This window comes from Eubalaena glacialis, chromosome 20 (genome assembly GCF_028564815.1).
Source record: "Eubalaena glacialis isolate mEubGla1 chromosome 20, mEubGla1.1.hap2.+ XY, whole genome shotgun sequence".
Lineage (NCBI taxonomy): Eukaryota > Metazoa > Chordata > Mammalia > Artiodactyla > Balaenidae > Eubalaena > Eubalaena glacialis.
Genome location: NC_083735.1, coordinates 12803324 through 12827127, shown reverse-complemented (window position 1 = coordinate 12827127; position 23804 = coordinate 12803324). Strand labels below are relative to the sequence as shown.

The 23804-nt window shown below is 38.8% G+C and overlaps 1 protein-coding gene across 3 annotated transcripts in view; it reads right to left on the bottom strand.

The window, feature by feature from the left end:
- WWC2 (WW and C2 domain containing 2) overlaps window positions 1-23804 on the bottom strand; it is a 163139-nt gene that overhangs the window by 41253 nt on the left and 98082 nt on the right. For all 3 annotated transcript variants that reach the window (XM_061177545.1, XM_061177547.1, XM_061177546.1), the window contains 3 exons: window positions 8788-8867; window positions 3999-4128; window positions 1015-1161 (listed from right to left, as the gene is read on the bottom strand). In XM_061177545.1, the coding sequence (XP_061033528.1) occupies window positions 1015-1161; window positions 3999-4128; window positions 8788-8867 (357 nt within the window). The remainder of the gene's footprint in view (window positions 1-1014; window positions 1162-3998; window positions 4129-8787; window positions 8868-23804) is intronic.

Genomic DNA, 23804 nt, shown 5'->3' with positions numbered 1-23804 from the left:
CAATTAACTCTGCTAATGAATGAAGTAAACTGCTTTTGTTTCTAGGAAGTACAAGTAATTGCAAAGCTAAAGAAGATGGTACTGAAACTGGGAACACCAGTTTGAAAAGGCACTTACTTTATAGTCTCAGTAGGGACAAAACATTTCTCTTTAATTCAAGCTTGTCTGTTTTTCAAAGACTTTAACATCCTTTTCTCCACACATTAAATTCAAGATAAAAAATATCAGGTAAATGTTTCTGGTATCTAAGAGTTTATGAAGGGTGTACAGGTCAATAAAAATTTATGAACTGGAACTAATTTCCTTGTCTCTATGAGCCAAAATTTCCATCATCTAACTTTCAAATGCATAAACATAAAATAAATTACTTCAAAAATTAATTTTTCAAACAGGTAAGCCCGACTGTTGATCTCTACCTGTTTTACTTTCATAGCACAGAATTCAAAGAAGCATAGAGAATACAAAAATAACTGGAACTTATTGAAAAGTAAATATCTACTAATGGTGTCCCAAAAGGTAGAATACAAACTGGTAATAATATTCAAGCCACATTAAATATTTTCAAATGCCAGGTATAAACCACCAATCAAATATTTTAATATAATCAAGTTCAGATTTATAAAAACAAGTTTTTTGGTTAGTTTTTAAAGGCATATATTTGTTTCTCATTAGCCTTAATGTTTATTTGGAAGGACCTTAATTTCTAAGACTCTAAACTTAATAGGAAAAACTCAAATTTTCATGTGTCTCTCGCCTTTCAATAGAGTCTCTGAATAAATACAGTATGAGAAAGTTTGAACAAAGCTATTCATGGACAAATTCTGATATGCTTGGCACCTAGGCAGAAAAGATAAGGTTAAGATTTTTAAATCCAATCTTATGAGTATGAAATGCTGAATGCACACAGCTGGAATTCGCACCACCTTCCTGGCCCCTGTTCCATTTGCCATCGGTATTGTAATCAGGGCCCGTCAGGACAGTGCCGGGGCCAACCCTTCCACATGGATAACTTACATCCCCGGAAATGCTTGTTTGTGACCCAGCATCCAGGGTCTGTCTGGAGAGAGATAAATGAGAGTTCACAGGACTGGATCTCAAGTCTGGCTCAGATCTGCCAATGCTCTGGTCCAAGTGAAACCGCTCCTGCAGCTTAGCAAGACTCTGTTCAGGAAATACAAAGTACTTCATAAAGCTGAACATTTAAGAGCGCAAAACTTCCCCACCAGGTAAAATTAAGTCAAAAGAGCTAATCTCAATGGAAAAAACAACTACTTTATCTTAGTAGGTACTTACCACTCTAAATTCTTGAAAATAATAAGAGTAGAATATAATTTTTGCACATACACACAGGACTTTGAAAATATGTAAGATCATATTAAACAGGTTATCTTATCTTTCCCAAGACAGCCTGGGAATTATTCACCCCGTGACTAATGGTATCTTTATATTTAATACATGCATTTCTTATTTTTAAAATTCTGTTAAAAATAAGTCTATTTTAATAAGAACTACCCACTTTATGCAGTAGGAATTATGGAAGCATAGGATACTTATAATGCAATCTCATTTAGATAAAGCAGGCAAACTTCCTACTTAGAAGACTTCTACAGTTATGCCATTTGATATCTGGACAGGATCCAAGAGATTATTTAGCTCACATAGATGTTAGAGATTAGGAAATAGAGGCCCAGAAGCTGCAGTCAATCAGTACCTGCAGTGATGTTTGGTTTGGGGAAGTGCCTAATTACAAGTGAACGTGACTGGTGTCGGCACCCGGGTTTTAATAGAGTGAGTTTACCTTAGAGGGAGGATGTGAGTCAGTGAGAGTATTAAAAAGGAAAAAATTTAAATTGCTACCAAAGAACCCCCCCTACAAAACACTAATAAAAATGTAAGAAGCTCATTATTATCAACTTTAAGAAGAGCCAGGATTTAATCCTGATATTTAAAATTCTCATGATAAGAAATTAGAAATATCAGAGATCTGATATTTGTTTTTTACCTAACCTTCTCTATTTTCTTTCAAAGGCATATTTATACAAAATGTATATGCATGAGAGATAAAACTTAAATGGTCACATCAAATAATATATTACAGAAAAGAACGAAGAAACCTCTTAGGGACTTTGGACAAGTCTTTTCTATTTTTTCATGCGAACGGTGAAAAGACGTATATTTTTCAAACCTATGACCATGCACTCAATCAATTTAGTAGGTCATGACTAGTATGTTTTTAAATGAAATAGAAGAGACTAGAAAGTAAAATCAAAGTATATTACTAGTATTAAAAGCAGGCATATTTCTGTGATATCTGGTGTGCGTATCTATGGGTAAAGACATTTGTATTACTGGGTTTTGATGTAAAATATACGTATTTCTTATTCTGGGTCACAGCCAAAGAGGTTTAAAAGTCACAGAAGATAACTAATGTCCCTTTCAGCTCTACTGTTGATTCCTGTATCTATTAATTATTTTTTATATTTTAGTAATTAAAAAGGAATCTAATTTTTAAATTTAATCTGGCCTATGTATAAATCCAAAGTTTACAGAAAGAATCAAAGAGGACCTGAAATTGCTAAATTAAGAGGTTCCAATGTAACTCTGTTCAAGTTCCATTAACTTTTTTCAAAGGACTTATTTTGTGCTTTTCAGGAATGACTGATTTAATCGGCAGGATCATTGTAGAACAACAACAAAAAGTACACCCAAGTGAAGTTCTGTATGTGTTACACATACGTTAGAACCACATATTCTAGAGCAAGACTGCCTGGATTTGAACCTCAGTCCTGCCACTTACCTGCTGTGTGACTTTAACCAAGTAACAACTTCTCCGCACTGCTGTTTTCTTGTCTATAGGTTGAGGATAATAACAGAGCCTATCTTTAGGCTGTTCTGAGAATTAAATGAAGTATTTCTATGCAAGGCAGGCAGAAGACTGCCTGGCACAAAGTCAGTATTTTAAGTCGGTCTTTTCTATTTAATCGCTTCTTGCAAGTTATTTCAAAATTCCCCAAATGCAAAATTATATGGGTTCAAGAATATTCACCCACATTCAACCAGCATTTTGGAAACTGACATGAAGCAGCTGAATTTGGTATTTAAATGCAGAGGTTCTGTTTACCACGAGCTCTAACATTTTTTGAAAGACACAGACTAAATCCTCACCCAGCTAGGTAAAGAACTCCAAATATCTGAAATATTACAAAGACTTCTCAGTGCTTGTGATAATTATGAGATGGAAGGGAGGGAAGAGGAAGAGATATCTCTTAAAAAAACTTGACTGTATCTGCTAAATATAGATACTCAACATGCAGAATATTGATCACTGAATGGTTGTCTTCTCTACTCATAAGGCTGGGTCACTGGAGCTCAGACCCATAAGGCGAGAAGTGCACAGGTGTAACGAGGGGGTCTACTGCCATTAGCATCTCTCCCAGGGTGACTATACAGATGTCCCCCAGCTGGGTCAGCGTTCTCCCTGCCACCCCCAGCTAGCACCTCGGAATCTCCTGGGGTGGGGAATAGCTTTTCTACGCTCCTCACACCCCTCCCCCCTCTCCTCAAGGCATCTCATCTACTTACTGACAGCAGGTGACATACCCTTTCTGTATCCTGGGCTGAGGATCACTGAGTTAGATAACCCTGCTTATCAGGGCGCCACATGAAGTTTGCGGTGAGTTACAGGGTGCACCAAGATGCTAATCTCCTTAGATGGGCTCCAGGACCCAGCAGCCCCTGTCTCAAAGGTCATCCAAAGTCTGCCTTCAAATAAGCATATCAGAACCTTGGAACCAATCTGTTTTCTTCCAAGGCAGGCGGCTGGCTCAGTGCCTGTAACAATCCCCTACGGGACCAAATTCCGTATGGATGGGGCAGAAGTGGGGTTTGTGTGGTGGTAAAGGGCCTTCCAGACTCCGATGGAGAACTTCTGCCTCAAGGAAAGTTTCTGAGGCCCAAGAAGGTAGCAGTGTGACTTGAAAAAATGTTCCATCACATACCTGCATCAGATCTTGTTTTTCTTTTTCTCCTGAGCTAATAGCCTTTCTGATAGACTTCAGTTCAGTTAGGATGGCTTTGGCTTCACTAAGTTCATAGCCACTCTGGCCTCCAGACATTTTTTTATCAATTCTGTTAAAAGAGGAAAGGAAAAAAGAAAAATCAAAGAATGACCGAGTGTACAAGTTAAAGAGATAGGAACTGGGTTTGGGGTTGTCTTAGTTGGCTGGTTTTTACCACCTGACTCACACACACCAGTTGCAAGCTGACGGTCTCTCCTTTCCCTTCTGATCACTTGAGAGTCCTTCCATCCCCCACTTCATCCCCCAGTCCACTGTAATGACCTTCAGGCTCAGGCTTTCTGCTTTCCGTCTGTTTGGGGGATCCCACTGCTGGCTGACCTCAAACCTCATCTCACGCTGATCCTGACAAAGGTTCAGGACACGGGGAAGCAGAAGGACAGAAATGCCAATAAACCGGGCGAGCACAGGAACCTCAGGATTCATCCCTGCCACCTAACGTTACACGCTGCGATGTCTGTGCAAAACCTAGCACAGTGCCTACAGCTTGGTGACCTTTAATAAAGGGTAGTGATTTTTATTTATACTAGTGAGTATCCTGTAATATTTGGATTGTTTGGTTCGTTTCTTATTTCTTTTTAGATATATGAAATGTATTCTTTTTTTACGACAGTTACGAGTCAAGATAAATTGCTCGCCTTGCTGGATGAGCTCAAATCTAGGAACAAGGGGGCAGCAGATGTGTTCATTTGTCCACTAACGTTGAATAAAGAGCTCCCTGATGAGCTTATTTACTGCCCCTGCAGATCTGCTCACCAAATGTCCTTACAGCTCACAGGGTCACCCTGTGTCAGAGGATTTCATGTAACCTAATCTTTGTGGTCGAAGGGCCCAACCAAATTACCTAATTAAAAAAAAAACAAAAAACGGTTCAACATTTTCTTCACCATCACCCTCCTGGTTCTCCCCACCATCTATGCTGCCTGGGACTCATTAGGAAAGAGCCTGGGCTCCCCTTCAGGGACACATGCCACATCTCTGCCCATCAGCCAACAACGCTATTACACGCGTTCTCAGACATATCCTTGTCTTATTCACAGACTCTCCAGAGTTATGGCACCTATTAAATCACAGAAAACTGGCTCTGACCTAATTTGGTTTAAAACACTTAATAATTTGTATTTATTTCAACGTGAAGGGCATAGTCTGAAAAGTAAAAAAGAAAAAACTAACACAATTATTATCTTATTCATTCTTCCAAAGTTTACCCAAACAAATGCAGTTTGTAGATAACTTGATAACTAAAATGGTACTCGTAGATAACAAGTACCATTTTAGAAAATATTTTATGGTGCTGAACAAATAATTGAAGTCTTAAAGAACCTAAGAGAATAAAATTAATTTTATCATAAGGTCATTCTATAAAAAAGTATAACCAATGAAGTCACTGAATTAAACATACATGCGTGCGCGCACACACACATACACAGAGTATTTGTGATGGGAAGGGACCCTAGAGATTGCCTAGTCATGTTTCTTCCAAATGAAGAAACTGAGACCAGAAAGTCTATGCAAATTTAGCCTCTAAATTGCATAAACACTTAGCTAAGTAGCACAACTGTCCTCAAAATGAAAGACTTAGGCTTGGGGCTCTTATGACTATTACATTTAGAATATTTGATAAGAACCCCAGAAGTAGTTTGAATATTGGTTGATTATATTTATTTCGGGAGGGCTTTATCAATGAAATTGTTGACACCCTTAAGTACTATATCTACTCACTTAGTTGAGGCAAAAAGCTTACTTTAATAAGAAAAAGAATCTGTGAGATTTCATGAAACAGCTAGTAATATAGGTATCTCAAACTGTCAAAGGCAGTTTCTAAAGCCCAAGTAATTTCTTCCGATTTGTATAAAACCTTCAGAATTTAATAGTAATACAAATCTTTAATTCAGAAATCAACTTTGACATTTGAAAATAAAAGCCAGTGAGCAGTTTACAGAAATAAACTTTAATATTTAAAAATAAAAGCAGGGCTACTTCAAGACTGCTAATTTAAATTTCAGAGAGCTTTAAAAATAGATGAGAATTTCTCGGACAGCCACTGCTCAAACAAATGTTAAATACGACAAGTACCACCTCCACGCAGCATTCGCCACGGAACCCCTTTTGGTCTTTCTTTCCCTTTTTCTGAACCTTTCTACTTTACTTTAACTATTGCTTTTGCCCTCTACCTCCACGTTTTTCCTTTTCCTCCTCCACTTTTCATCTCCCCCTTTTTCTCTCTTTTGACCCTAACTGACCATAAAATAAAATATCAGCATAAGTTGCTGACTTTTTTTTTAAAACAAAGTATGTACTGTGCTTTTTGTTCTCGAGAAATACAATTTTACTTTCATCCCTTAAAAATTAAAGAAAAATTTTTTTTGGTTTGTGGGTACCCTATAGTTAATTTTTCCCCTATATCTTACCATTTGCATGCCTTCCCTGGAAAATGTGTACACCCTGAGCCAAACTTTCATAGATTCTGTATATACTCTTGGCTTGCTGGGTGTTTCAGCACTTTCCATTTTCCAGTTTTGAGTGAACACTGGAGGTGGCAAAGCGGAAATATGCTTCTCTTCCTGGCATCCACCTACACATAAGCTACACTATCGCTTAGGCCAAAGTCAACTTTGGGACCACAGTCTGAAATGAATAACGTAAAGAATAAAACTACATTCATTCATCCAGCATAAACTATTGCATCAAGTTAAATCAAAACCGGGGTTTAAATTACATCATAATTCCAGATTCCACAAAATTATTCCATTTTATTGTGAATAAGTGAAAAGTTACAGAATCCTGCAGTGGGATTCTGTATAAATCTTTTCCTGAAATATATTTTGTCATAACCCAAGTAAAAAGTCCCCTTATAGTACCAGAAATGCAGTTTCTTGAAAAGTATGGTCTCTGGGTTCAAATCAATTATTATTCAATCTTCTAATAGTATGGTGGTGAACATCTGGATGAAAATAGCTTTATTTTGTCTATAGCTTTATTTTGATCTACGAGAGGAATCTGATGTTAGATATCCTATCTTTCTGCTCTTGGTTCAGCGGATTAGAATCACTGCAAGAGAAAGCCTGAATTTCTATAACAAATGTCTATTGTTTTCTTGTGGAATGTTATTGACAGATTCTTAAACATGCCTTGGATTCCTATAAAAATTGCTTGCAAGTAAACTGCTTTGAAACAATACAGCATTGTTACATCAATATAACAAAAACAGCAAGTTTGGCTAACCTTTAATCCCAGTGGTGACATGAGTTATAATTTCATGTGCCTTAAAAGTATGCAACGTGTGGCGAAACGCGTCGTGGTGCTCCCACCACAAAGCCCTCCGTTATGCTGATGTACAACTGACTAAATAATACATTTAGTTGATTCCAGGTCTGCTGAGTTTTTCGGGGCACTCTGCAACCAGCTGAGGTTCTCTGAACAGGGCTGGACCTGAGAACCACATGGGGGTCTCACAGAATATGACTTGGGGTGGAGACAAGACACAGGGATTTTTAAGAGCTCCTCAGATTATTCTAATATGCAGTCAGGTTAGGGAACCACCAGGATGGGAGCATCTGAAAGAATATCATGGTCATGATCACATGAGGTGAGTGTCAAAAACAAAACTGATCCAGTAAACCAAATGTCTGAGATGAAAGTCATGTGGCTGGTGGTCAAGAGGAGTGACTGGGGTCCCAAAATATAACTCGTCAACCGAATGTACAGAACAATCAGCTTATGTGGCCTGGCCAGCGAACACGTGGGATCTTTAATGGGTAACGCCTTGCTGCCTTGGATACTGCTAAGGGAGACAAGGAAGAACACGAGACCCGCCGATCAGGGAAGCCCCTATGAATCCTGCATTGCTACTGGGGCCACTGAACCGGGCAGCAAGGAGGAGGGAAGGGAAAAGCAGCTGGATGCCTTTCAAGGGATGATGCCTTCAACCCTCCCTGTGGTTGTGTGCTGGATGAACCATCGCTGCTTCCCTGCATCGGAGACCCTGGGGTGGGCACTGCGGGAGCTGGAAGGTCTTGGTGTGCCTGCTGGGGTTCAGTTAGGCTGGGCCTCGTCAGCAGAAGAGCAGTGGCTTCCAGGGGCTTAGAATGGGGCAGGGATTTCCAGATCCTGCTACCCTCCGTCAGCTCCATTCTCATTTGACCCAGCTCAACCTGGAGCCAGGGTCCAGCAGACTTCAGCACAGAGCAGGAAAGGGCAGAGGGAACACGGGAGCCGAGGCACTCACTCAGCTCCTCTGCAGACACCCCTGACTTGCTCCCTGAGATCAGACAGCATTAGGTCCCCCTGGGGCTGCCAGAGGCGGACAGGCCCCCAGCCCGGGGCTCGGCGGGCGCAGGCTCACAGAGTCCAGCCTCCGGAGAGAAGGGGGAGGCCCTTCCTGGGCTCGATCTCCTGGCTCTGCCTCAAACTGAGAGCAGGCTGGCGGGCCCAGAGACGAAGCTAAGTTTCTCACTTTGGTCTCCTTGGATCTCCAAAGATTAGTGAACATTTCACACCTATTCAAAGTGTATAGATTTTCCCAAGTTTTTTTGGTTGTTTGTTTTGTTCTTCAGTTGATTGCTTTTTTGTTTTTTTGGTGCAGAGCTTTGCGCTTTGTATTTTACTTCTCTTTGAGAAAACTCTTATGTAATCTATACTTCTATTTTCTTTGTATCGGTTCAGGGGCTTTGGATTATTCGAGAGTCAATTTCAGTATTTTCATACTCACTGTTTCAAGGTTGCAAAGCCTTGTTCTTTATAGAGCAATTCTTGCTTCATCTGTGACAGTTCTCGCTTCAGCTTTTTAACCTTTTGTGAGAAATCAATGTAAATATGAATGTTTGTAAATAATCAGCAACACAGTTTAAAAAGGTAATCTATTAGTAAACCAATAAACACATAAACACAGCCACTAGTTTGACATTTACTCGACTAGTTTCTCTTGGACATAAGTTCTATGGAAGGCAGATTATCAGCGATGTGCATTACTACTCAAGTTTCCTCTCATCATCGGATGTAGCGACATTGCTATGAGCCGGACATCACGATCGTCTCCGCTCTGTGATAAACAGCCACTACGGGGAGAGGCAGGACGGTCAGCCAGGGTCTCTCGGACTCTGTGCTTGCCCTTCCTTCCTGACTCTCCAGGACCCCTGGCCACCCCTCTGTTCCCCAAACAGGCCAGGCTGTTCCAGCCTCAGGTCTTCGGCATGTGCCGTTCCCCCGGCTAAAAGGCCCTTCCCTCCGCTCTTCACTAGCTGACTCCCTGCCACTCAGCCTCAGCTCCACGTTACCTCTGCAAACAGCACTTCTCTGGCCACTGCACCCAGCCCATTGGTCTGTTTTGTTTAGTTCGCGGCATTTTCCAAGAGCTGAAATTGTCTTTGTACTTGTTTCCTGTCTGTCCCCCATGGGAAAGTAAGCAGCATCACCCAGCTGTATCCCAAGCTTGTAAAATAAAACCAGGTGAACAGCAAGGGATCAATAAATATTTGTTGTCAAACTGATAAAAATGGTTCTTTTCCTGTTATCTTTGGTAATAAGAATACTAAAATTTGGCAGGTCAGGAAAATGGCACAAGCCTGGTTCAGTCACAAACTGAAGGTATTCTCATGGGTGTCAGAAGCTTATTTCCATATAGTGAGTTATAGCCTTAAGTTTCAAGCACATCCTGTTGTATAGTATTTCCATGTGTTTTGCACTTTTACTTCCTATTTATTCTACCCATTCCACAAACAGTTATTGATTCTGCACAATGTGTCAAGTCCTGGGTCTGAAAGTGTGAATGAAACAGACCTAATCTTTGCCCCTATGCGTCTTACAGGACAACGAGGGAGGCTGATATGGAGCAAATAATTGTCCAACGAAATAAATCTTTCCAACTGCCACAGGTGATATAAAAGAAAAGCACAGGATACTTCACGATCTAAAAGGGGGACGGGACCTAATTTAGTCTGAGGGGTTGAGGAAATGAGAGGGTTCATGGGCTTCACTGATAGAAGGGGTCCCCAGAGGGTAGAGCCTGTGGACAAACCCTAAACTGTGGGAGGGGAAACTCAGCAAGTCTCTGGGATTTAAAGAATGCTGTCACTGCTGGATTACAGAGGTGGTGTGTGGAATGAGGTGAGAATGGAAAAGGAGGCCTGATTACATAGAACCTGAAGCCATGCTGAGGATTTCTAAATCTCCTCCTAAGAACAATGAGAATCAAGGAGGGATTGCAAAGCATGAGCTGCTTTATGATTCTAAAAGATCACTGTGGAGACTCTACGGTGCTTGGACCAGAGGGGCCCAAAGGGGCCATCCTGCCTGGCATGCGGGCCATGCTATAGGAAAAATATATTTTAGAGGTAGAATCAACAGGACTTGGTGATGGACTCAATGTGGAGGGTGAGGGAGAAGATGTGTCAAAGATCACTTCCAAAATCCTGGGTATGTGAAGGTGATTTCCTGGGGAGGGGGAAAGATAAAGGGTTTTCTGTAAGACATTTATTTTTCTAACACCCATGGCACTTCAAGGCAATTGGAATATGTGGACTTGAAGTGTCTAGACTAGAGACATAAAATAAAGAGTCACTGACATAAGGATGCTATTTTAAATGCACGAGAATAAATGAGATCAACTAGAGAGTGTGTACGGAGAGGGGAAGGCAGCTCAGGAACACCTTGGGCATCTGCATCGCTCACAGGTCAACAAGAGAAAGAGACAAAGTACATTGCGAAGCAGAGGCCAGAGAAGTCAGAGGAAAACAGAGAGCATCGTGGAACAGAGGGGAAAAAAGTAAACGGGGGGACGAGGCCCTATGAGGAACAAGACGACAAGGACAAGGGCTGTTGTGACACATTTGTAGACCATGAGGCACAATATTTTGGATACAGTAATGTTCAATAATTTATCTGTTAAGTTTATCTGAAGGCTTAACAGTTTGTGCCCTAAGGCACTTACATTTTATTAGGGAGAAGGAAATAGAAAGAATTGTGTTGCAAGGCCCAATTCATAACTAAAAGAGAGGTACAAACAGTGTTGCTGGAACCCAAAGGAGGAAAGGACTACTTAGGCCAGGGGAGGAGGGCTGCCCTCAGAGAGGAGGATCTTGAAGGGCTTTAATATTCACGCATAGCAACAAGCTCACTCACAGTGTCCAGTAAAGACATTTCAGTTTTAGTATCAGACTATCATCATGTCAGGAGCCATCAGTAACCGACAGCTCATTCCACATGTAATTCTACTTCCGACAGCACTCGCAAAAGCTTTTTACCAAAAAGACTAACATTTTTATTTAAAAATAACAACAGAAATCCAAAAATCAATAGTAACTGGGCTGAAACCTGTCTCTACCTTTGAAAACACAGTTGATAAAAAAAACAATGGTACTATCAAGCCCTCTTGGAACAACTGAATTAAAACAATTAGTGTATCTCATGGACATAAAACAGCACTCCATTTAAAATCATTTGGGCTGCGATGACATACCCATTTAATTTCTTTCAAAAATGATCATTGTAAATTTAACTTTTGACAATTCAGACTCTTCTCTGCTTAAGTGATGTGAGATTTTATTGTATGTTGGGTGACAATGATAAAGGAGGCTAACACCTGTGTTTTCTTCCACATTATTTACTTTACCTACAGTTGGCTGAAAGCCACTGCTTTTATTTTGGGGAGTCTTCTGAGCGTATTACCTGAATGATTTTCAGCTGCCAAATATCAATGTGCATTTTATTTTGTTAAGGATGCAAAAGTTTGATTCTATTATAATGATAAGTGAAAACAGATACTACTGTTTCCAACCCAACATTATTTCCAATTGTTTCTGGTTTTAAGAGTTTGGTCTTAACCGTTCAACACCCTTTTTTCTCAGAGAACCATTTGGCATCGTTAGCTATTGGAGGATCACTGTTTCTACTCTCGTTCTCCAACCCACTTTCAAATGTAGGACACAGAACATGAAAACATGTGTCCTTAGATCCCAGCTAAGGGTTATGCTAAAGCTGATTTGCACGTTTAGCACAATGGACTCTACTTGGAGGCAATGGTGAGAGCTAAAATGCCAAGCACTTCAGGTATTCCAGGCACTGCGCTTTCAATCCTCACAACTACTCTAGTCGATGGATACAGTTTTAATTCTTATTTTACAGGTGAGGAATCTCAGACCTAAAGAGAATAAGTAAGTAATCTGCTGAAGGTTACCCTGCTACTAAGCAGCAGAGAGCGGTCTAGAACCCAGGAGAATGTTTTAAAACTACAATTATAAAAGTTTTAGTTATTAATGGCATGATAATATGTATAAGATCAAAAACGAACTAGAACTGTAGCAAAATGACCTAAATAAAACCTATGGCCCTTATTCTTCCTTAGAAATGTCAATATTCTTACATCCCACCCGAGCTGATTATGTGAAGAGCCTCACAAGCCCTAGAACCTGTTTTTGCCTTATATCAATACGTGGTGAACTTTCTGCAGCTGGATCCAACCATCTAATTTTCCAGACCTATGCCTACGGCTCAAATCTCAAACCCAAGAGTCCCAAATCGGAGACAGAGAGACCCATGACTTTTGCACATTCCCTGCCTTTTATACCGACTACACCAAAGCAACTGACATTTTGAATTGACTTTAAAGTTAGTTCTGAAATCCAGAAAGAGAGTGATTCAATGTGATAAGCACGACTGGAAATCATACAGCCTCTTACCATCTGTTACAATCCTAGTGTGTAATAAGTTTTCTTTTAAAAGAAGGAGAAAGAAGATGGCAATGAAGGAAAAGTAAATTCCAGAACGTGTGGACCTTGGGAAGATCACAAGACAGGCAGGGTTCAGAAGTCTGCCCTAAAAGTGACCCTTGCAACATTAAAGTTACAACGATCACAGTGACGTTTTACTAACGACTACTGTCCCTTCTCACCACTCCCTCCGTCGTCTTGCCAGGAGCTCCCTAAGCAAGCCAACAAAGGGCAGCTGTCATCTTGCTCTTCTGGAAATCCTCCTCATCACCACTGCTTCCACCTCACTAAAAATCCTCAATACCCGCCTCCTCTCTCAAGTCACCTTTAAAGAAAATGAGAAATCAGCTCCAGATCGTCAGGGGATTAATAATAAAAACATGTTTGACTTTACTAAAGAATAGCGGAAAACAGAATCCCAGATGCTGTTAGAACCATTTGTGATGACTAATAAATGGATTCTGTCATTAGAAACGAGATGATTGAATATATTTTAAAAAACCCCAAACTTCTGTTTAACAACAGTAAAAAGGAAAAAAACAAAACAAAAGCTACTGAGAAAAATATAAAACATTTTTGAAATATACTACCTTGAGATACAAATAATAGATAAAAATATGGAAGGTCAACGCTAGATCTCTTTCTGCTAAATAAACCAATAAGTTGCCATATAACCCAGAAATTCCGCTCCTAGGCATAAACCCAAGAGACATGAGAACTTATATCCACATAAACACCTGTGCAGGAATGTTTGTAGCAGTTCTATTTATCATCATTCAAAAGTGGAAACAACCCAAATACCCACCAACTGGTGAATGAATAAATGAAATGTGATGTATCTGTACAATGGAATATTATTTAGCAACGAAAAGAAATGAAGTACTGACACATGCTACAACATGGATGAACCTTGAAAGCAGTATGCCAAGTGAAAGAAGCTCACAAAAGACCACATATTGTATGATTCCATTTATACAAAATGTATAACAGAATAGGCAAATCTAGAGAGACAGACAATAAATAGTGGATGCTTGGGCTTTGGGGATAGAGGATATGGGTGTGCGGAATGGGCAGTGACAGCTAATGGAGTACAGGGTTCCCTTTAGGGGACACAAAAATGTTCTAAAACTAGATTGTGATGATGGGTATACAACAATAAATATACTAAAACCCACTGAAGTGTACATTTTAAACAGGTGAACTGTGTGGTATGGGAATTAATTCGCAAAAAGCTGTTAAATTCAAAAAATAAATTGGCAAACAGAAATAGAAAAGGTAGAATGTCACCAAAAAAAAAAAAATCACCTCTTAACAGAGACAAATTTGAAAATCATGGAATCATTATGTATCAATTAAACTAGCAAAAAAAATATTAATACAAATGATAAACACCTGGTCAAATGGCTTCCTATTTCAGATTAACATCCGAAGTCTACAATGGTCCCCAAGGCCTATGAATTCTGTCTTCATCTCATTGTCTAGGTTACCTCTCTCACCTCCTCTCTTACTGCTCTCACTTTCTCTCTCCATATATTGTGGCCACACTTGACTTCTTATTGTTCTTTGAAGATCCCAGACCTTCTCTAACATCTGGACCTTTACATCAGCTCTTCCTCACCAAACTTCACCACCTCTGTCTAGTCTCTGTTCAAATGTCACCTTCTCAATGAGACTTACCCTAAATACTGTATACAAAACTACAACCAGCTCTCCTTCTTCATCTCTCATGCCCTGTTATACAGCAATTATTTTTAGTTAGATTGATTTTTTAAAAAAACAAACCATGACTAGAAGCTGAATTTATCAAAATGCTTTCTCTGTATCAACTGGAATGATTAATGATTTCTGTTTACTCTGTTAGTGTAGTAAATAATTCATTTTCAAATCCTAGACTGTACATATCTAGGATAAGCCCAACTTGGTCCTGACAGACTATTTTTAAATGTTCCTGCATCTGGTTTACCAATATTTTGCTTAGGATTTTTGTATCTAAGCTTATGAATATGGCTGGCTTATTTTTTCCCTCACATTATCTTGTCAGAATTTGGTTGTATTAGCCTAATATTCAGGGTGTCTCTGGAATTTCACTGATAGTAACAGGGCTGGTCAGATTCTTTCTTTCATCTGGAGTCATTTTTGGTCAATGATATCTTAGTAAGAACTTATTCATCTCATCTCAAAATTAAAATGTAGGAGTGTAAATTTACTCAAAATGTCCTCTTATTTCTTAAGCATCTAGAGTTTAATCTCTTCATTCCTTGTATATTTTTACTTGTTTCTTTTCTCTCTTATCAATCCTGACAGACATCTGTCAATTCTATCATTCTTTCAAAGAACTAAGTTATGCTTTTGTTGATCTCCTCTATTATAGCCATGTTTATTATTTAAATAATATCTTCCCTTAATTTTATTTCCCTTCATCAACTGTCTTCAGATTTATTCTGTTGTTCTCAGATTGAATTCACTGCTCATTAATTTTAAGACTTTCTTATTTTCTAGTATATGCATGCAAGGCTAAAAGTTTTTCTCCAATTCTCTTCTGACACTACTAACAGTATCAGCTAAACTACAGACTTTACTTGGATCCCCCAGGATCCGACCATGTTGTCTTTACTTGTCATGTCTCCCTAGACTCCTCCAATTTGTGACACTTCCCCAGTCTTTTCTCATCTTTAATGACCTGTTCGCTTTTGAATAGGTTAGATGTTTCGTGAAGTGTACCTTGGGTTTGCTAGATGCTTTCTCATAATTAGACTGAGGTTATAGATTGGGAGGAAGAATATGACAGAGGTGATGTGTCCTTCTCATCGAATGACACCGGGGTACATACTATCAACCTGACATCACTGGTGATGTTAAACTTAATCACTTAGTTATGGTAGCAAATCCCTAGATTTCTTCACTTTAAGTTTACTGTTTTTCCCTTTCCAAACTCTATTTGTTAGAAGATAATCACGAGTCCAGTCCATACTCAAGAAGAGAGGAGTATCAAAGATTAGTGGACATGTTAAAATCACCAGAGTTAAGTAATACATATTTGTGGGGAGATACTTTGAGGCTACACAAATATCCCTTTTCTCAACGTTTTACTCACTAATTTTATCAAAGAGCACCCATTATTATTTAGAAGTGTATGGTTCTCCTCCAAATTAAGTAGCCTCTAAGTTTTTTAAACTTAGGAGTACAACATACATACAAAAAAGAAAAAAAATATCTTAAGTAGACCATTAGTAAATGAATGGTAAAACACCCATGGGAAGGTCAAAAGTTCAAGAAGTCCCAGAAGCCATTCCTGTGCCCCACCAAATTACTAACCCTTTCTTTCTCCCCAAAGTAACCACTATCCTGACTTCCAACCCTAGAAGTGGTTTTGTCTTTGTTGAACTTTATATAAATGGAATCATACAGTATGTATTATTTTATGTCTAGCTTCATTTACCCAACATGGTGTTGTTGTAAGTAACTGTGCTCAATTATACTTGGGGGCCCATATTTTAACAGATTCGTGGCCCTCTTTTTTCTTCTTAGTGAAGCATTTTGCCTTATAATCTACCTATTCCAAAATTAACAAAGCTATATTAGCTTTATTATTATTATTTTTTTTTTTTTACTTTGGCTGTGCCAGGTCGTAGTTGTGGCACGTGGGATCTTCGTTGCGACATGCGGGACCTTTAGTTGCAGCACGTGGACTCTTAGTTGCAGCATGCATGTGGGATCTAGTTCCCTGACCAGGGATCGAACCCGGGCCCACTGCATTGGGAGCGTGGAGTCCTACCCAATGGACCACCAGGGAAGTCCCAATACTAGCTTTATTCTGATTAGAATTTGATTGTTGCATCTTTTTTACCCATCCTTTTATTTTTAACTCTTCTGTATCTTTGTTTCTGGTGTCTCTTATAAGCATCATATAGGTAGATTTTTCTTTCCAAAACCAGTCTGTAAATCTTTGTCTTTTAAACTAGAACATTTAATCCAATTACACTTATTTCTAATTATTTGGGTTTAATTTACCCATCTTACATTAAACTTTTCATTGGCTTGCCTTTTCTATTCTCTTCTCTCTTTTTCTGCTTTCTTTAGTATTTTCAATGGTGAAGAACTTCTGGTGCCATTAGTTACTTTCAAATTTTGTCTGAAAACATGTTTATCTCATTCATATGCATGTAAGATGTTTTCCTGTGTATAAAATTCTGGTTGATGGTTATTTTCTCTTAGAGCACTGAAAGTATTACATTATCATTTTCCTTCCATCATCACTATGGAACAGTCAGGTGTATCGCTCTAACTGTCAGACCTTTGCAAATAATCTTTTCTCCTCTGGCAGCTTTGAATTTTAACCATTATATGATTAATTTACAAAAGTTCTACTTAGTTCTTTTCCCATATATCCTTGGTCATTTCACAGTCATAGTATCTTTCTTACTCATATTTTCAATTCCTTTTTTATTTCTTGACATATTAAACACCCACATTTTACATTCTGTATCTAAAATCAACAAAATCTGAAGCATTTGAAGACCTGATTCTATTGTCTGTTTTTTTCTGCTGGTTCTTACTGATGTGACCTTGTTTCTGTGTAAATTTGTGATTTTTGGCTATGAGTTTGTACCCTTAGAGCTCTACCTGTGGAAGGCACAGGTGCAGGTGCGTTCCTCCAGAGAGGATATGCACTTCCAGGCAACTGGCAGCACAGCCACCTGCCACTGCCTAGACCTGCCACAGCTCAAATTAAGTGTTTAGCTTGCAGTTTCTCAGACCTTCCAGGTAAGAGTTAACTCAGCCTGCAAACCCATATAAGGTGTGTCAGATGGTGATACGTTCAGAGGTCAGAATGGTTTCTCATTGTTTCTCCAAACAGGTCACTTTTCCTACTGCTTTCTGGCGGGTGATGGAAGTGGCAGGTGTGTTGGGGTGGCAGGGTTGGAGGAGTTCAATCCTAGCTCCTCTCACACCGAGGGTTTGGTCCTTTTGGGTCCCAATTTTACGCAGTTGGGCTTTGTCTCCATGAGACCATGAAAAGAAGACTATGGAAGGTGACGTTCACCCAGCGTGTCAAATTCTCTTAGGGAAAAGCAAGTTTTAGTGCTCTGTTATTGCTTTAAATGTCTTGTGGCTAATTTAATTGAGTTTATGATTGAACTCCTCACATTTAAATTGCTGATCCATCTGGAATTAAAGGAAAAAGGTACAGATTCACTTTCATTTCTTTTAAAATGGGCCAAGATATGTCCCAAGCATTCACTGAATAATCCATTTTTTCCTTAATGATATGGAGTGCCACTTTTATCACATTTTAAATTTGACAAGGTGTTTCTGCATATTCTTCAATGTTCAGTTCCACTGATCTTCCATTTTTGTGTCAATATCACACTTTTGTAATTACTGGAGATTTAAGTATTTTAAATATATTAAGATAAAGACCTATATACAATTGCCAACCCAACTGTAATAAACACTTATGCATATAGATTGTGGTCTCTAAATACCACTTCTCACTAAAAAGAATCAGAGCTTCTTGGAGAAATGTTTGATTCCAGACCTTATACAAAAAAATCAAGAACATCTTTCCAGACCAAAGAGAAAGAAACTATCAAAATATTGGGATCAAAGGCCTCAGGAGCCAATATAAAAAGGCTCCTATACGCACAAGACAGGAAAATGTGAGGTTCAATAAGAATAATTGCAATGACATATCAATAATGTTTAAATTCGTGATCACACAGTGATACTTAAACAAACAAACTCAACTCTGTTGGTCATCTCTAACAGATGCTAGGACATAGCTCATCATTTGAAATTTGTTTTTTTTTTTAAAAAGGAAAATAATCTAATATTTATTCATCTTTCCAGTATGAGCTGAGGGTAAGCAAATAACAAGTAGCAGTTGGGGGGTGTGGAATTTCACTTTATAGAAGTATCCCAACAAATAAATAAATAAGGAATAATATAATTAGACTATCATCATTTTGTAATCCTTAATGAAATAACCTATATGATGATCATGAATGACTACTACTATAATAAAAAAGAAAAATGGGACATTGTATGCCTGAGGGAGATAATGTAATACCAACCACGATGAATTCTACTCCCCACTAAGAAAAAAAAAAAAACTAGATCTCGTAATCTCTACATCTAATTAGCAATTTATACGGGCCAAGAATTTTGTTCAAGTCTACCATCAGGATAAAAGATACAAAAGTCAGATGAAGACCTCTATAAACAACCTGGTTTTTTTTTTTTTTTTTTTAATTTATTTATTTATTTATTTATTTTTGGCTGTGTTGGGTCTTCGTTTCTTTGCGAGGGCTTATTCTAGCTGCGGCAAGCGGGGGCCACTCTTCATTGCGGTGCGCGGGCCTCTCACTATCGCGGCCTCTCTTGTTGCAGAGCACAGGCTCCAGACGCGCAGGCTCAGTAGTTGTGGCTCACGGGCCCAGTTGCTCCGCGGCATGTGGGATCTTCCCAGACCAGGGCTCGAACCCGTGTCCCCTGCATTGGCAGGCAGATTCTCAACCACTGCGCCACCAGGGAAGCCCCAACAACCTGGTTTTTATGAATAGTTACATACAGAGAAAAGAGGGTGACTGAAATCAACTTCAAAAATATATATATTTGTTTAAACTCATCATATTGTACTTTTAAATTTGGTGAATTTCATTATAAATAGTTTATAATAAATTATAACAGCAATAAAAGTGAATAAGTGATCATTTTCTATGTGGGGGGAAAAGATTTAAATGAGTAATTATTAGAACCAATAAATAAGGTAATTTCTTCATGCCCCTGTGTTGTCCATCCCCACCTGGCTCCTAGCAAACACTGTCCTGCTTTCTGTCAGTTATGCCTTTTCAAGCATTTCATACACATGGAAGCACACCAGTAAGTAGTCTTCATGACTGGCTTCTTTCACTTATCATATTGCTTGTGAAATTCATCCATGTCATGAGTATTAGCAGCTTGTTCCTTTTGATTGCATTTTATGGATATACCACAATTTATTTATCTATTCATCCACTGGTGAACCTGAAGGCTGTTTCCAGGTTTGGGCTAGTAAGAATAAGGCTCCTGTGAATGTTTACACTGAAGTCTTTGAGTATACGCTTTCATTTCTCTTGTGTAAATACCTACAAGTGGGATTGCTGGGTAACATTTTGAGTGTATGTTTAACTTCATAAGAGATGTATGTAGTATAAATAGCTATTTTTTTCCTCTCACAACTTCATTGTCGTGGCCTCAAGAGGCTGATTCTCTCAAAATTTAACATGAACATATTAGGTCAATGTATTTATTGGGTTTATGTCAAGGAAAAGTATCAAAATATAACGAAGTGTTGGTTTGAGTGTTCATTATAATATCTTTATCTCACACAGTTCCACAGAGCTTAACTCCCACAGTCCTTCAAAAAACTGAGAGAATGAGTATTGCAGGCTTCATAGAATCATTTAAAATTGGTTTTTAGGAATCCTTATTCCTTGTTCCTGTCTGCTTAGACTGTACATTCTCTCACAGAAGAAGTTAATTGCATCTGATTTTGTAAAATGCCATGAGCATTATGGATATGAGGGTGAAGATGGAGAAGTCTGGAAGTCATGGCCAGAGAGACTGAGACAGTAGTTCACCCAAGTGAGGAGAAACTAAATACCTCCTCCCCCAGCAACACAGTTTTGATGAAGAATTTCTTTTGACGTATAATTATTTAGCCTGCAGTATAGTACCCTTCAAAGCTAGAAAAGGAGACCAAGATCATTAGAGAGAAAGAAAGAGAGAACCAAAACATTATGAAATCAATAAATGTGATTAAGTGTTATAATTTCACTCTACTGAGTATGCTTTTTGAAAAAAACACTACCGTGCTATGAAATATAATCATTTCCAGTTATTAGCATGTCTTAACAGAGATAAGACCAGTTCTTGCATTAAGTAGAGTATCTCTCTCCCATTTTCTCTTTCAGTCTTGCTTCTTTTCTTTAGTGAAGGTGAATCAAGTCATATCATTCTTCATTTCATTCAAACTTCACGAAGACTGTTGTACTATTTTCAAACCCAACACCAACTACAACATAAATTCATTTCTGGACATCTTAAAAGAATAACCATTTCTGATGTACAGTTTGCTACTGCAAATCAGTATTGCTCTATCTCCTTCAAAACCCTGAGATCAGGAAATTGGAGCTGAAAGAACTTGGGATGTAAGCTAAGTATAAAGACATCACTCATGTCTAATCAAGAGACAATCCTTATTTGTAGCAATTTGCATTCTCAGAAGGCATATTTCTTTTCATCTGAAGCACACTGCTATGACCTTTGTATGTTAGCTACATCACTGGTTAAAGTGTCATAGTTTGATGTGCACATGAGCTAACTCCATTCACAGTTACAAACCAACCCTTACATTCAACTGCCATTCTTTTAAAATCTGTGCCCAAGACTGCAAACAGGTGAGATCGTGGATGGCTTTTCTAAGTCCATCACCATTGCTAAAAATAATTCAAAGTGAATTCATATTAACAATGTGGGGATAAATATATCTGAGAATAAAGACAGCACCCTGTTATCAACAGCAATGCCCACTAACCAGCCATGTATTTGGTGTGGAGAGCAAATAATTTAACCAAAGGTGCGTTTGTTTCCTTTTTGACAAAATTAAAAGTTACATCAGATCAGGGCTTCCCTGGTGGCGCAGTGGTTGAGAATCTGCCTGCCAATGCAGGGGACACGGGTTCGAGCCCTGGTCTGGGAAGATCCCACATGGCGCGGAGCAACTAGGCCCGTGAGCCACAACTACTGAGCCTGCGCGACTGGAGCCTGTGCTCCGCAACAAGAGAGGTCGCGATAGTGAGAGGCCCGCACACCGCGATGAAGAGTGGCCCCCGCTTGCCACAACTAGAGAAAGTCCTCGCACAGAAACGAAGACCCAACACGCCAAAAATAAATAAATTAATTAATTAAAAATTAAAAAAAAAAAGTTACATCAGATCATATGTTGCGGTGCTCAATAAATCTCTCAAATACATTTGTATTTCTAAAGAAATTTATACTTTTACATTTCCAACATTTTATTTCAGTTTGATAAACAATAGTAAAAACAATCAAAATTCAGCAAAAATTTTCTACATCCAATTTTCACCTATTTGTAATCTGGGATATAAATTTTTAAAAATATCAATTGAATTGAAGGTTGAGCTTGTATAAGATACACCATTCCTTATCCTAAGTATCTATAACGAACGAATGAAATAATAAATTTTGGCGTAAAATTTTTTACATTCCTCTTCCTAAAAAAATAGATTTTCTCAAGAAATTAAACACCCACCTCTAAAAGTTATGAATATATTATTAAAAGAGCATTAATTTATTCATTTCTCCATTTCAACAACTAGGAATAAGATGCCAGGAAATACTGCTATCCCATTAGCCCGAGGAGGAAACTAAAGCCCAATGATCACCAATACCTATGACCATAATATAAAATAATACAAAACAGATGCTTTAGACAGATGTTCCTAAATACCTGATTCTCAAATACTTGACCCATTTGCTGTAATTCAATAATACAAATGAAGCACACCTACTAATATTGTTACATTAAAATAATGAAGTATGAGGCCAGTGCTTGGCTTCGTCTGAAAAATTGTTACTATGACCCAAAATGCAGGCAGGTCCCCTGAGACACCAAAGCAATGAAGAGTTAGCTAATTCATGAGTTACTATTTCTGCGGCATTACTTTGTGAAAGGGACTAGTATATGCAGGGATTCTACAGGATAGGCAAGCCAAGAAAAGCTAGGTTATCAAAATCCATGAAACTCTGCTCAAGCTACCCAGCCACTTCTGAATGGCTGGGGCCTTCTCAAAGAGCCACCTGGCCAAAAAGTGCTCAAATGGCAGAGAGAGGGAACCATCTGCCCCGCCATGTTCAAACCACGACACAGCTCAAAACGTCACAATAGAGCATGGACCACAAGGGCCAATGGGCTAAGGAAGTGTTTCTATAAAAAGGCATTTGCACTGACAGGAAGTGTTAAACAAGCACCTATTTGCTAATGGAAGAGGTGCTCTCATCTTTCATCACAGTTATTATGAATGTCTTCTACCTCTTCTTGAGGGAAGCACCTTCGTGGGGAAGGCACTCCTTCCTGACTCACTTTTGTGGTCCCACAGTGATGCCATACACATGAAACACAGGCTTCTGATATTAAGAGCACATTAAACCTGGCACAAAATAAGCTTTATCTGAGGGATTCTGCTGCATTAGGAGACATGTCTGGGGGACAGGGCTACTTGGGATCTTCTGGGATCTCCCCCAGTGAGACGGGGCTCCATTTCCTTCTAACAGTTATTTGTGTGAGATATCCTATATGTACTTTTGATTTTAAATCCCTCCCTTAGTTTGCATCTTTCCTAAAATAGCATTTAAATGGACAGATTATGACAGCCTGTTGAGGTATTCCATTTACAATATGTCTTACAAAGAAAAGAACTGTGAAAAATGGTTAAAATTTCAAAGGGCAGTAATAATAAGTAATAACTTCTTGAGAAGTGCACAGCTCAAGGGAATACTGAAGTTTAGCAAGAGTAAGTTTTGACAAAATACCTTCATTCTCCCCCCACCCTCCTTTTTTAGATAAGGTATCTGCCTAGCAGATGACAGAAATGTATACACATGGTAGACACAGAGCAGTAAGGCATCCCACAAACCAGCCCATGAAGTTCTTAAGGAACGTACAGAGAAATAAAGGTGGATTGACAGAGTAAGGGTTGTTTATGGTAGAAAAGAACACTTCTAACAATGACTTCCATAAGTGAAACCCAGAAATCCAGACTGGAGAGAGGTATATAGATGAACTTTTTCACACTCTTTTTCTGAGAACAATAGAAAAGTTGTGAGGTAAAACAAAACAAAAAAGAACATCTATTTGAAGACACTGGCAAATGACTAAGGCAAGTAAGGGAAGCCCATAGTCAAGATCCCAACTTGGCACTGTTTTTCCTTTTGAGGCAGTTGCATATGTGTAGGGAAA